Source organism: Epargyreus clarus, unplaced genomic scaffold (genome assembly GCF_041222505.1).
Source record: "Epargyreus clarus isolate Ecla_fem2 unplaced genomic scaffold, WU_Ecla_fem_2.2 ptg000004l, whole genome shotgun sequence".
NCBI classification, from domain to species: domain Eukaryota; kingdom Metazoa; phylum Arthropoda; class Insecta; order Lepidoptera; family Hesperiidae; genus Epargyreus; species Epargyreus clarus.
In genome coordinates, this window is record NW_027332212.1 from 703788 (window position 1) to 718221 (window position 14434).

The following is a 14434-nucleotide window of genomic DNA, read 5'->3' on the forward strand; positions in this document are numbered from 1 at the left end:
CCTATGTTCTGCTCTAAACCTAGATTGATGTACTGGAAAAGGTCTAGTGGAATATTTTCTAAGAATCATACAGCAAGATATTTTTGTGCAATATATTGCTTTGGATTGCGTTTTGTATTTTGCATTAAAGTTCTTATTTAAACGAGACTGCTAAATGAATCTAACCGATTGATCATATAGGCAAAGTAAAGTTTAAAAAATTTACTTTAGCTTTATCCAGACTTAAATGAAGCCGAGCTACCAACGAAGAAACCAACATCTTCATCTAACTTAAATCGTATTACCAACTCCATTGGACCATGAAGAAATACTGGTGTCTTGTTCAACAGAATTCTGGGAAGATCATTTCCAGTGCCGATACCCGGGCAGCCCGCGCACACCGTACAACGGGCAGTACGAGAAGAGCTGCTCCGGCCGCGAGAGGCTCACCGTCAACAACACGGAGTTCGAGCGGCAGCTGCAGTTCGTGTCTGATGCTGTCATGGCCTTCGCTTATGCTATAAGGTATGACTGATTTACTATAGTTAAATTATTTAGGTATCTATTGGAAGTACGGATGTCGCTCTAAGTTTGAATATTAAGTTCAGAATCAGGTGAGTTAAAATTTATCATTGATTAAAAAAACTTAGGGCTTTAATGTCGCTAAAAATGCATTCAATACTAGCAATTTTACAAATACGTTATTTTTGCCAAAATACTGGTTTTCAATATCTTTGAAAAGCACCAGGTACTAAAAATACTGTCAGTGACGAAGCAAAAATGCTTGGATTACAAAAATATTACTAAAGTACTTTTTTTTATAATATAGGAGTAGCAGACGAGCATACAGTCCACCTGATGGTAAGTGGCTACTGCCGCCCATGGACATCTGTAATCAACCCAGATAGGATTAGATATTCCCACCTAAGGACGACCACAGATGCGCCGCTACCTCTGAGGACTAAGCTGGAACGCCTCGGAAAAGTCTGTCTCCCTTACCACACCCTTCAAACTGGAACACAGCAGCGCCTAACACTGCTGTTAATAGGTAGAAATATGTGTGGCGGTGGTGCCGCCGAAGTCGAACCACAAAGGGTTCTAGCACCTTCATAGGCATTCATACTTATAATATTATTAAATCTAACATAATTATTTTATACGAAATTACTGCTTATATTATCTTGTATAGAAAGCATTAATACAACATACTTTATACAGCAAGGGTTCTTGAATTATCTCTCGAGGTATCTTAAGGAGTCAGGGGCAGGATTTAAATAACAAAACCTGCCAAAATCTTCACCAAATGCCGGTCCAAGGATCAATTACTTTGCCATCCTCTCCGTAAGATAAAATCAGGATTTTGCCTACGCAAAGGGACGGCTGCCCTTTTAGTGGCACTTAAAATAACATTTCTTTGGCAGGAATGGGGATATCTGTGCCTTGAATAAGACACTTACCACGATTTAAGATCTTGACCTGGTCTTAAATAATGATGTTAACTTTGGAGCTGTATATTTTAGTTGAATTTAGATCTTCGAGTTTGATTATTGAATCGAATACGTTATTTAAGGATCTGAGATCCCAAGTAAAGACGACGATAAGGCTAAGTTATAGATCTTTGTTAATAAAATGAATTTCTAGTCTTCATAATTACTTTATATTTTACAAAACGTTACGACTGAAATGTGAAGATAAAAGTTTGGTGGAAGCAATTTTGTGGAACACAGAAGTCTGCATTTATTTCTGGTATGATGGTATGTTAAAGCAACAAAACTTAAAGAATTATAATAATTATCATTTGTTTTACCGCAAAGAGGCGTACATAAGCTCCTCACGACTTTTTCTAATAGACTTAAATTGTTTTCAAAAGTGTGTGTACCAATCTACACTCGGTGAAATTGGTGGAATATTGCAAAAACCCTTTCTCAGTCTGAGAATTGTTCGTATAAATATGTCTATTGTAGCATGTAAATCGGAACACAAGAGCCGTTTTGTTACAGCGAGAAAACAAAAGTGGCAGCAATGCCACATCAGTAGAATCACAAGAGATTGTACATTTTAACCGTCTACATACGGATGTGTATAACCACCCTAAAAACTTCTCTGCTCGATTTTCACTCAGGTAATATATCGGTAGCAGAAATTTGACCTGCATTTCTGCCGCGGTGATTGACGCTTTTGTTGAAAAATCGTAGGAATTTTGTGGCGAATACTTGCGGCATTTTTTAGTTTTTATTTCAAGAGCCGTTGGTTGTGCATTTTAATTAAAATGTTACGTTTTAATGGACAGTTGATGTTGGTCAAATGCCTTTAGAGCTTAAACCGACAGTTAGTTTAAGGGTCATGGACAGTACACGCATTCAATAAGGAGATTCCTACCAAAGCACCGGAACGGCATAACAATATCGAGTCCAGTTAGATAGAAATAACATAATCGTTTGTGTTATATTGGAGCTGGGGCGCAGTCTTTGTTCCAAGAAAAACTTATCTATAAAGAAGCCAATCTTTTCAATCAATTAAAATTGAAATTTATGTCAATTAAGTATTCCAACATATGTAGCTTTCTCTAAGCCTAATTGTACGTTATAAATTATACAAAATAAAAGTATTTAAATATTAGCTTATTCTGGAGACAATAAGACTGAAAAGAAAACATTGCTGGGAAAATTTGTATTACTTTTACACATATGATTTCATATGAACAATAATACAACAATATGAACGATAAAGAGTACACGCAATCGACAATACTAAAATAAAATCGCGGAATATAAACTTGGGTACAAGCGCGAAAAAGAAATCATAAAACATTTCACGGACTATTTCAGGTGAACGATACACTAAAAATGAAATAACATTTTAGAGATTAACGATCCAAAACCAAGCCAAATAGTATCCGACACTATGACAAATAATAAAAATAACACGCGAACTGCACTTATTCCGGCAAATGGAGCAATATGTGGAATTTATGATAGTACCAGTTTTATCTGGCATCGAATGAGTTTCGTTTCGAAGGTTTTGTGTGAATATAAATTGACTAGGGATGTGAAAGCGAGTGAAAAAACGATTAAATCATAATCGATTTTTCTTTATATAAAATATATCTTGTATTAAATATCGATTATCTATTGTACAAATAATCTATTAACAGTTTTTTAAATCTGAAATCAAAATTGGCTGCTCAAAAAAGAATGTCGACATTAGTCCCCGAAATTTGACGCCGAAATAAAAACTCGATTAAATAGTCGATTCTTATTCCACATCCCTACCTACATTCACTTGTGACAGATCGGGTCGCGATCGCACTTCATCATCATAAACTTCGTCAACAGCCCCAATATTAATAATAGGTATTTGACGCGAAAATGAAATTGGGAATTTCATTACGTATTTGTCACATTTCATAGGCCTGTTGAATGATCTGACTGAAGAAGAAAGAAACAAACAAACTAAAAATAACTGTATTTAGAAAAGAAAAAATTAAACATTTCTTTATGATGTAAATGGTAAATATTATTTCCTCACGTAACTACGGAAATCAGAGGTGTTTCAATATTCAGGCCGAAATCAAAATTCATACTACCTACCGATTTGTATATAAAACTATCGTAGACTATCGTGAAAGTTTTTCGGATTGAAATCCAAAGCTTTTTACTTCCCCGGACCAACAGGGAACTTTAAATTGAAATTCAAAACTGCCCAAAGTTAGAAGCCGCGCCAAAAATGTAACGTTTTTTCTCTACCTATTCACCCAACAATGCTTTCATCTGCATTCAGCACGCCGGGTCAAATATCGAGGCATCGATGAGGTGTAGCTTCAGAATACATACTTCGGGAATCTGGTGCAATAAAAGAAAAATACTTTGTATCGTATAATACATGGAAGTAGTGGCGATAGTAGCTAGTGTTATAAAGCTAGAGAATTACAAGTCGAGACTAGGGACAAAATTATGGAATTTTGTAATATATATATCTTAAAAGAAGTGAACATTAATTTAACGTTAAACGGGTATACTTATACATCCCATATAACTTTTCCTTATATCAGTCTTATATCCTTGCATATTGGAGGATTATCTCTGATTTGTAAGGGAGAAAAAGTTGATGAAAAAATACGTCAATATTTCATAATCATAGCAACATCGTATGAAATGGTTACAATATTTATATTCGCCAGTTTGGGGGTTATAAGCCTCAAATTTCTGGGAACATAACTCTGTACAGAATATAATTTCGTCCATTTGTATTCACACTTAAAATTATATCTCAAAGCTTATATGCAAGCAACCCATATAGGCGAAGGAAATGTACCAAACTTTTGCTCAACTATGTACCGTGTACTCAAGTACTTAGCGTTGCGTATTTTGCCGCGAAACCTCAGTCGGGAGCTGACCTAACAGAGAGAGTTCGCCTTGAGTGCCTCTCAGGGCTTTTATTGTTGAGAGCCCGTTTCAGATAAAAGGCGCAATAGATGATTTTAGCTCCATTGGCTATAAAATGATGGTCTAAGCTAACTTCAAAATAGAAGAGAAGCTTATTAGTATACGTTGAACTATTACGGAATAACCATTGATTGAGGACACGAGACACTAGAGCGTAATTTGGTCAATAATACGTGAAAAAAACAGAAATTACGAAAGAATATTAGACTTCCTAAAATGTATTACTAGTATTACAATAAATTAATATATCTAACAATAAAAGATGTTTCTTTATCTAATTTCAAAAAGTGTTCAGCGTTAAATTACTTTTCTTGACAGCTTTACATTACATAGAAAGAACTTACATTAGTTAATTACAAAGTACCTTTTTACTAGTTCCCTACGTGACACGGTAGATGTAATTGGTACGTGAGAAAAATTCTGAATAGCGCCCGTAGAGGATCTAAGCAATCAGACTCCTCATTGAAATTAATTTTTCATATGGTTACGTTCTCGCTAAAGGTACATCTTTAAAAGTGGTTCGACCGGGAAGGTACCACCGCCATATCTATTTCTACCATGAAGTAGTTTTTGTTTTTTGGTGGTTGTGTTTTGATGCTGTTTGACTTGCTTATGAGACGATGATCTTATTCCTGAGGAATGGCAACGTATTTGCAATGGGCTTCAGGTAGAAACCCCGTTCTGTATTGAGTTGGTTACAGATGTGTGACCGCTCGTCAGGTGAGCTGCATGGATGGATCAATTCTCACACGAGTAGATAGAGTATTTTACATTAGGAGTCTATTCTTTTCTATAGCTGTAATAAACAAAGATGCTGGTCTAAGTGCCTTTAAAGCCTCGTTCTTATCATGAAGAGCGTGCTTCAGAGGAAAATCGTAGTCCACAGAACCAGTACTTAATAATTTATTGATGATAAAAGTGAAAGGTAGTAGCGTTTAAATAGTAGGTATATTTATTTGCTCGATCCTATTAAATATTATAGAGCTGTTTTTTTGTTTTTTTTTTTTAACCGACGTCCCTAAGGAGAGAGGTTATCCATTGGTTTCGTATATTTTTTATGACGAAAACATTTAAAAGGTTTTACATTTACATTAGGTAGGTAAGTACACAGAATTTTTCATAAAAAAACTTCTCAAGGTCCTTATCATTAGGTACTTATCACTTTGAAGATAGTTAAAGTCTTTATGGAACTACTCGCAAGATACCACCGTCACACCTACACTGAATAAAACTATAGAAAGTATAATAATGCAGTGTTAAGCAGTGCTGTTTTGTGGCTTAAAAGGTGTGGTAAAAGGGGCTTACTTATCTGGAACGTTCCATCTTAGTCTTCAAAGACAGCAACGCATCAGTAGCCGATCTCAAGTTTAATCTTATCTGGGGTCGTTTACGGATATTTATGGACGGCAAATTCCACTTACCATCAAGTGGGCTGCATGCCCGTTTGCTACTTCTACATTAAAAAAAAAAAGCGTGTTGGACTAAAAACTAAAACCCTTTTTATTTTAAGGAGAACCAAGACTAGAAGAGAAACTATACTAAATTGATTTACAAAAAGCCTTTGACAACCTTAAAATGTAGAACGTTGGTGTCTCTACAGTCGGTCCACTACTTTAACAACTTTAAAACATTGATAAAAGAATCCATTAAGAATGAAAGGACGATTAAGCTGAAACCTTGCCACAATGGCGTACATTAACAATTCACAGCTGAAAACAATTTACTACAGGGGATTGTATTTTAAAATTCCTTTATACAAGCCTTAATGTAAAGCTCAAATTCTATTATGCAACGCAAGCCCGTATTTTAGCTCTTTCTTGCTTTTTCCGTGAGATCCGTGAGGTTTTCCAGATTTATTCGTTACCATCAACCCATTATAGATAGTGAAGGGTTTAGACCAAAATGTACCACTCAGGCTTAGTGGCGTGGATAGATGTCACATTTCATCGAGTCCTTTTTTGTGAACTCTCATATATCTATCTTTCGTTAGGATGTTTCATTTAATCATTAAAGCCATTTGTTTTAATCAATATAGTCATCACTTCGAAAAATCATGAGCCTGCCTGGTGTTCCAGTTTCGGACCTCTGTCGCGATGGGCCGAATTTCAAACCACTAGGCTATCATTGCTTTTTTTTATTCGTCCTAGATTCGTCCCTGATGTCATTTAATTTAGTGCCTGCAACTGTGTTACAAGTAAAATATTAAATTTCATTACTTTATAAATTTCCATTTACAAAGAAATAAAATTTAAAAGTATATTTCTATACAACTGTTTCTGAAGATGTTTAATTTAAGCATTGCTGTAGCAATATTTTTAGCTTAAGTTTATTAAGTAGGTTGATTTAATGAACCCGTCAGTACAAACTGTCTGATGGTAAGTGATCAGTTGATCAGTCATGTGCTGCCCTTGGACATCAGCTCAGAATAGGATTCCTACCCGGAAAAATAATGGAAATCTCGCAGACATACATATACAGTACCTAACTACACCATCGCGCTGATTTCCTTCGCTTACCAGCAGTGGTATTATTAAATTGTATTAGTTATTTGCCATTTCAGTAATTGCATGGAAATTATGTATCAACAAGCTAAAGTTTCTATGTAGTTTCAGCAAGATTCGCTGTTACGCAGAGCTCTGCGAGAAGTTATACTGGAGTTGTGCTGTATAATTATACGTAATAACTAGGTATCGCTTGTGTGCGCTCGCTGCTAAAGCAGCTCGCGAAACGGTTGTCTTCTTTAGTTTTGCGTGCAAAATTTTTTTACATTTTTTACCCGATATTGATGTTTTATTAATTCTGTTTGAGGCTGTTTGGAAAAGATATGAGTTAATATTTGCAAATTACCAAGAATTTGGGTCGTGATTTTTTTGTCTATAAGCCATACATTTTAAAGACATAATAAGGAGACAAAAGCTTGAAATATTATATACAAAAATAATGCCAATTTATGTGCCCTTAAAAAAAAGGATGGCGGAATTCGTCCAATAGCTGTAGGCTGTACTTTCCGCCGTCTTGCGTCTTGCAAGTGTGTTGCAGACATATTTCACCAATAGTGTCGTCAGAATGTTCACCTGTGCAATTGGGCTTTGGAAGCAAGGGAGGGTGCGAGGCTGCTGTACATGCCACTCGAACTTTTCTTTTAAATAATGGAGGTGAAGTGCTGTTAAAGTTGGACATTAAAAATGCATTTAATTCGATTGATAGGGGCGCCTTGCTAAAAGCAATCAAATCTTTCGCTCCCAAAATTTTCAATTATCTTTGGCAGTGTTATAGTACCCCCTCAAAATTAATGTACAAGAATAACGAAATAGTTTCTTCTGTTGGTTGCCAGCAAGGCGACCCACTTGGGCCGGCCATTTTTAGTCTAGCTATACACCCCATAATTTCACATCTAAATTCTAAATTAAATGTTTGGTATTTAGATGACGGCACTTTAGGAGGTGAAGTAAATTCAGTAATTTCGGATCTAAAAGAGATAATTGAAAAATTTTCAGATATCGGTCTAAATATTAATTTTTCAAAATGTGAACTGTATATTAATGATACTTTTAACAACTCACAAAATTCTGATATTTTTATAAAATTTAGTGAAATAGCACCTGGCATCAAAATTTTAAATAAAAATACACTTCAACTCCTCGGTGCTCCAGTATTTCTAGAGTCTGTGACAACGCTCATAGATCAACATATTCAGAAATTTAATGATATTTCTTACAGACTTTATGAAATCAACTCTCATATGGCTTTTTTTATTATTAGAAATTGTCTTTTCGTTCCAAGGTTTACATATTTATGCAGATGTAGTCCTATTTTTAAATTTACAAGTATTCTAAATTCTCTGGATTCACTCATTAGAAACACTCTTGTCAAAATTCTTAATTGTAATCTTTCCGAATATGCATGGTCTCAGGCTTCCCTTCCTATTCGGTACGGAGGTTTGGGAATTCGCAAAATTTCCAGTGTATCCTTACCGGCGTTTTTGGCTTCTTCACATAGCACACAAAGTTTAATTGACAAGATACTACATAAAATGTCTTTTAGTAATCCTGAAATTGCTTATGTGAACGAAGCCGAAACTGCCTGGACATTGGCCTGCCCAGGGCAAAATTTTCCTGATGACAAAACTATTCAGAGATTGTGGGACGAGCCCATTTGTAAATATTACCAAAAAAAACTTTTAGACAACTCACAAAATCTTTCAGAGCGGGCTCGTCTTTTAGCAGTCTCTGAAAAAGAGTCAGGTTTTTGGCTGCAGGCTTTACCATCATACAATTTAGGTACGTTTTTTGATAATATATCATTTTCAATTTGTGTCTGCCTGCGTTTAGGTATGAAAACAAATGAGCCACATCGCTGTCTCTGTGGTGAAAATGTCAGCCAGTTTGGCCACCACGGACTGTCTTGCCGCCGCAGTGCTGGTCGCTTGTCGCGTCATGCGTGTGTCAACGATATCATCCGAAGGGCCCTTGTTACCATCAACGTGCCGGCTTGCCTTGAGCCGAATGGTATTGCACGTGATGATGGCAAGCGGCCCGACGGTATGACTCTCGTTCCCTGGAAACAGGGGAGGTCACTTGTATGGGATGCGACTTGCGTGGATACGCTGGCTCCATCCCATATTTCAGTGACCTCGACGCATGCGGGAGGTGCGGCAGAGGCGGCTGAATCTGTGAAGCGGCGCAAATATGCAGCCTTGGGGGATGGCTACATATTTGTGCCGTTTGCGGTAGAGACTCTGGGTCCGTGGGGGCCAGAAGCACGACGGTTCTACAAAGAAATGTCGTCGCGTCTGGTTGACATTTCTGGAGACCCAAGAGCTGGTGCGTACTTTGGCCAAAGAATAAGTTTGGCCATACAACGCGGCAACGCAGCCAGCATTCTTGGGACTCTACCGGGAGGCAGTGATTTGGACTCATTGTTTTATATTTAATTATTTAAGTTTTAATATTTCTTTTTTGTTTAAATTATATTTTTTGTGTATATTGTATATAGATTTTAAGTTTGTAAATAGATAGATATATTACAAAAATAACTATTTATAAAAATTGTTATTTCTTGTATGACAACACTAAAATATTTTTTTACGAAAATGTGTAGTCTATTAGTACATAAAAACGCGTCATACATTATTTCTTTATATTATATTATCTATATTAATTCTATACTTATAATAAATCTGTAGAGAGGTCAATTCTGTACAATGAAATATATTTATTTTTGTATAGGCCAACGGCGGCACTTACAAATTGTCAGTTACAATATTTTCTTAAACTACTACCGGATCGGAACGCGACCTCTACTGAGAAGATCCGGTAAGAAACTCAGTGGGTTTGTCTTTTTTAATTTTAAAAAGAATTATTCTCTTTTTATTTTTTTTTAAATGCCATTATTTTTACATATAATTAATAAAGCATTAGCTCCAGTATCTTGCTTTACATTTATCTAAAAAAAGAAGAAGTTTGTTTACAAGAAATATATTTCCAAAATAACTATCAGGGGGTATTTAGGGATCAATACTGATGTCAAGAATGCAATCATTAAAATTTTTGTCTGTCTGTCTATATAACCGTTATAGAAAAAAAAACTACTCTACGGATTTTAACGAAACTTGATATAATTATTTTTCATACTCCTGAGCTGGTTATAGTATACTTTTCATCACGCTACAATCAATAGGAGCAGAGCAGTGCAGAAAATATACCTCTTATATTATATCCTTCTTTTGTAAATCGTATATCATATTTATCCTGTCCATCCTTTGAAAATATCCAAATATACCTAATTGATTATGGCCCTTCTTTAGTAAATCTTATATTTTACCCCTCTTTTAAAGTCACAAAAATGTTGAAGATTAATACATTTTGTATCCTTTATTTGACTACATACCACATCCACAAAATCTGTGTCTGTGTCTGTTGATAAATAATTATAAATTAATACGTAAGAATAGAATCTAACATCTTACGCCCCTTCCTGCTATGTGCATGGTAGAGCTACACTCCAAAATGAATAATCACGGGTAAAATTCATATAGGTAACTTAAGCCACAAACAATTTAACACATACAACGAATTAAATTAAATTAAATAGAATACTCAAAAACTCAAGTCATAAAAAAATTTCAAACCAGTTATTGCTTTCTCAACATACCAATAAGTTAGCTTATTAAGATTAAATCATATACATTTTTAAACGACTCATAAATTAATTCCGAAATATATACTTATAAACCCTGTAACCGATAACCATCAAATTCTCTCCAAATAATCTAAACAATTTGTCTTGCTTTTCTTCTTTCATATCTTATGACTCGTAATTCTTCTCCTTCGAAATGGTAACAGGTGCTTTTAATACTTTAGTGTTGAATGCCCAGTCCGTTATTATTACATTCCAAAGACCACAGGTATTCTTAATTGTTTGATCCAATATTAACATGAAAACAAAAATAAAACTTGCAATTAATTCTATTTAAAAATGTAAGTAAGTAAGTACAAGCTGTAACCATACTTTTCCAATTGTCCGTAACGTAATGGACACTTAGGAATAGAACAAACTTTCTATAACCTAATCCCATTATTATTATTATACGGATAATATAATGTTAAACAATATAACATCGATAATTTTAAAATTCAATAATTACTTTCGGATATTATCTGCACAATGAACCCTAGTAAATATTTAACATATACTCCAAAACGTGAGGTGTTAAATGTATCACGAAATATTAATAATTTGAAGCCTGCTAAAATTGTCTTATAACATTAAAGTTCTTCTAAACAAATATAACATTTGCTCATAACAACGGTACTGCCATTTTATATTTCGACTGTGTAAGTAAGAACTTCTAATATAGTGTTATTATGATTTATATCAAATTAAGGTAAAATGAAAACAAAAACATTTGACCCAAAATCAAATCAAATTCCTGAAAAACGCCCGGCTAGACTACTATATATCTATTTTATAAACTCAGATAGCAAACTTAAAACAATCTGTGCCAACCAACATTTGTATCGATTCTTAATTTGTTGTATTTAAATATATCGAATAAATTAACTTACGCAGTTTTACGCACCCGATCCCACTGGCTGAATTGTTGGGGGTATCTCCAATGGAAGACTTGAATCAACCTAGTTATTTTTATTTATTTCCAAGACCTCCACAAACATCGTCCTTGACATCTGCCGTTTCCCGCCATAATACCCTTTTGTTTTTTTTTAAATCACGAATACAGCGTTACAGCCAATTAAATATGTGGCCAGCATTATTTTTCGAGTGAAAGGTTTTAACCTAATTTTATTTATTTTTATAATGTTAATAATGTCTCGCCTGTCTATCTCGCTCTAACACATACGTATACTATACTCTGACTCTTTCGGATTGCCAATCTATTAGTATAATATATCTATGGTTCAAACTGTTAGTAGCTAACAACGCCACGTATTAGGTAATAACTTCAAAAGGAGACAACAGTTTTAAATATTACATACTAAGATGCATGCGTATAAAAAATATTATTTTGTGTACGGCACCACTGATTTTTTTTTACCACAATGTGAAATCTATTAATACCTACAAACGCATCGTACATTTTAATGTTGTCAAAATATACAACAGCTTGAAATATGTAATAGAAAATACATATGTATGAAAATTATTATTTTTTGTATGGCCACACTAAAATATTATTTTATAAAAATGTGCAGAATATTAGTACCTACAAACGCCCCATACATTCTAAAGATATCAACAGAAGACAACAGCTTGAAATATTGCATACAAAAATACATATATATGAAAATTATTATTTGTTGTATGGCAACACTTAAATATTTTGTTACCAAAATGTGAAGTCTATTAGTACCTACAATCGTGTCATACATTATAAGGTTGTCAAAAATATACAAATGCTTGAAATATTACATATAAAAATGCATATGTATGAAAATTATTATTTTTTGTATGGGAACACTGAAATATTATTTTACCCAAATGTTAATACTTCTAGTATCTACAAACGCCTCATACATTGGAATGACTACAAAAGGAAACAACAGCTTGAAATATGACATACAAAAATACACTTGTATGAAAATTATTATTTTTTATATGGCAACACTGAAATAATTTTCCACCAATTTATACAGTCTATAACTACCATTAAACGCCTCATACAGAAAACGGACGTTTAGTGATGCTGGGCTTGGTGGTGGTGGTCTTTAAAGGGAGACAACAGCACGAAACACCACATACAAAAATACAAATGTATGAAAATTACTATTTTTTGTATGGCCACACTAAAATATTTTTTGATCAAAATGTGCTTAATATTAGTACCTACAAACGCCTCATACATTCTAATGATATCAACAGAAGACAACATCTTGAAATATTGCATACAAAAACACATATATATGAAAAATATTATTTTTTATATGGCAACACTTAAATATTTTGTTACCAAAATGTGAAGTCTATTAGTACCTACAATCGCGTCATACATTATAAGGTTGTCAAAAATATACAAAAGCTTGAAATATTACATACAAAAATGCATATGTATGAAAATTATTATTTTTTGTATGGGAACACTGAAATATTATTTTACCCAAATGTTAATACTTCTAGTATCTACAAACGTCTCATACATTGGAATGACATCAAAAGGAAACAACAGCTTGAAATATGACATACAAAAATACACTTGTATGAAAATTATTATTTTTTATATGGCAACACTGAAATAATTTTCCACCAATTTATACAGTCTATAACTACCATTAAACGCCTCATTTAGTGATGCTGGGCTTGGTGGTGGTGGTCTTTAAAGGGAGACAACAGCACGAAACACCACATACAAAAATACAAATGTATGAAAATTACTATTTTTTGTATGGCCACACTAAAATATTTTTTTATCAAAATGTGCACAATATTAGTACGTACAAACGCCTCATACATTCTAATGTTACCAATACAAGACAACAGCTTGAAATATTACATACAAAAATACGTATGTATGAAAATTAATATTTTTTGTATGGCAACACTAAAATATTTTTCTACCAAAATATGCAGTTTATTAGTACATACAAACACGTCATACATTATAACGTTGTCAAAAATTTACAACAGCTTGAAATGTGACATACAAAAATGCACATGTATGAAAATTATTATTTTTTGTATGGCAACACTGAAATATTTTTTTACACATTGGTACAATCTATAAGTGCCATTAAGCGCCTCATACAAAAAAATGACGACAAATAGTGGCAACAGCTTGAAATCTTCGATAATCCTGTAGAAAATGCATTTGTATGAAAACATTTTTTTTGTATATGGCAACATTGGATTTTCGATTTTTTACATACGGTCCATTTGAAATAAAAAATATCTCCCGTACATAACTTATATGCTTTGTCTATGGTTTCCGCTCAAGTACTCAAAAAGTGAAAATCGTGATAAAAAAATCTGTATCCCAGTGTTACCAGTCGATTAAGACAAAAATGGTCAAATGTCATTACGGCACCCATAAAAAATAGTTCTGTGAAAAAATTTAATTAAAAATATTTCTCCTTCTACTTTTCACATTTTTGAATGAAAAGTTTCAAAAAATGTATGAAGCATGAAAAAAAAATCTTTACCTGGCAACACTTCGAGCCGAGCTCCATGACCGCCCAATACAAAGCGACTCGCTTAAATGTTGCCAACCTCAAAATATTTCACTTCGAAAAATGCATTTTTTCGTACATTTTACAAAATGGCTAATACAAGGTCCGCCATCTGGTTTAAAAAATATGACATTGCCATATGATAAAATTGAGGATACACTCCGTCCAATAAAATAAAAATGTCGAAAGAATATTAATAAAACCATAGCGCTGCGGCCCCACAAACACACCTCGAAAAATGAAAGATTTCAAACTCAAATATCTCGGCGGCCATCTTGTTTTTCCAATTTTTTCTAATTTTATCGTAACTGTCGTCCCACAATTAGCCGA

At 33.9% G+C, this 14434-nt stretch overlaps 2 protein-coding genes across 3 annotated transcripts in view; both read left to right on the forward strand.

Annotated features, from left to right (window-relative positions):
* Positions 1-14434, forward strand: part of LOC140757230 (metabotropic glutamate receptor 2-like) — a 233859-nt gene that overhangs the window by 192444 nt on the left and 26981 nt on the right. For both annotated transcript variants that reach the window (XM_073092769.1, XM_073092770.1), the window contains one exon: positions 330-504. In XM_073092769.1, the coding sequence (XP_072948870.1) occupies positions 330-504 (175 nt within the window). The remainder of the gene's footprint in view (positions 1-329; positions 505-14434) is intronic.
* LOC140757234 (uncharacterized) lies at positions 8019-9443 on the forward strand. Its single transcript, XM_073092783.1, has one exon. The coding sequence runs from the start codon at positions 8167-8169 to the stop codon at positions 9355-9357; it is 1191 nt and encodes a 396-aa protein (XP_072948884.1). The 5' UTR covers positions 8019-8166; the 3' UTR covers positions 9358-9443.

What these genes read in the sequence shown, in the direction of transcription:
- LOC140757234 (XM_073092783.1), top strand. Translation starts at nt 8,167, where the DNA reads ATGGCTTTTTTTATTATTAGAAATTGTCTTTTCGTTCCAAGGTTTACA.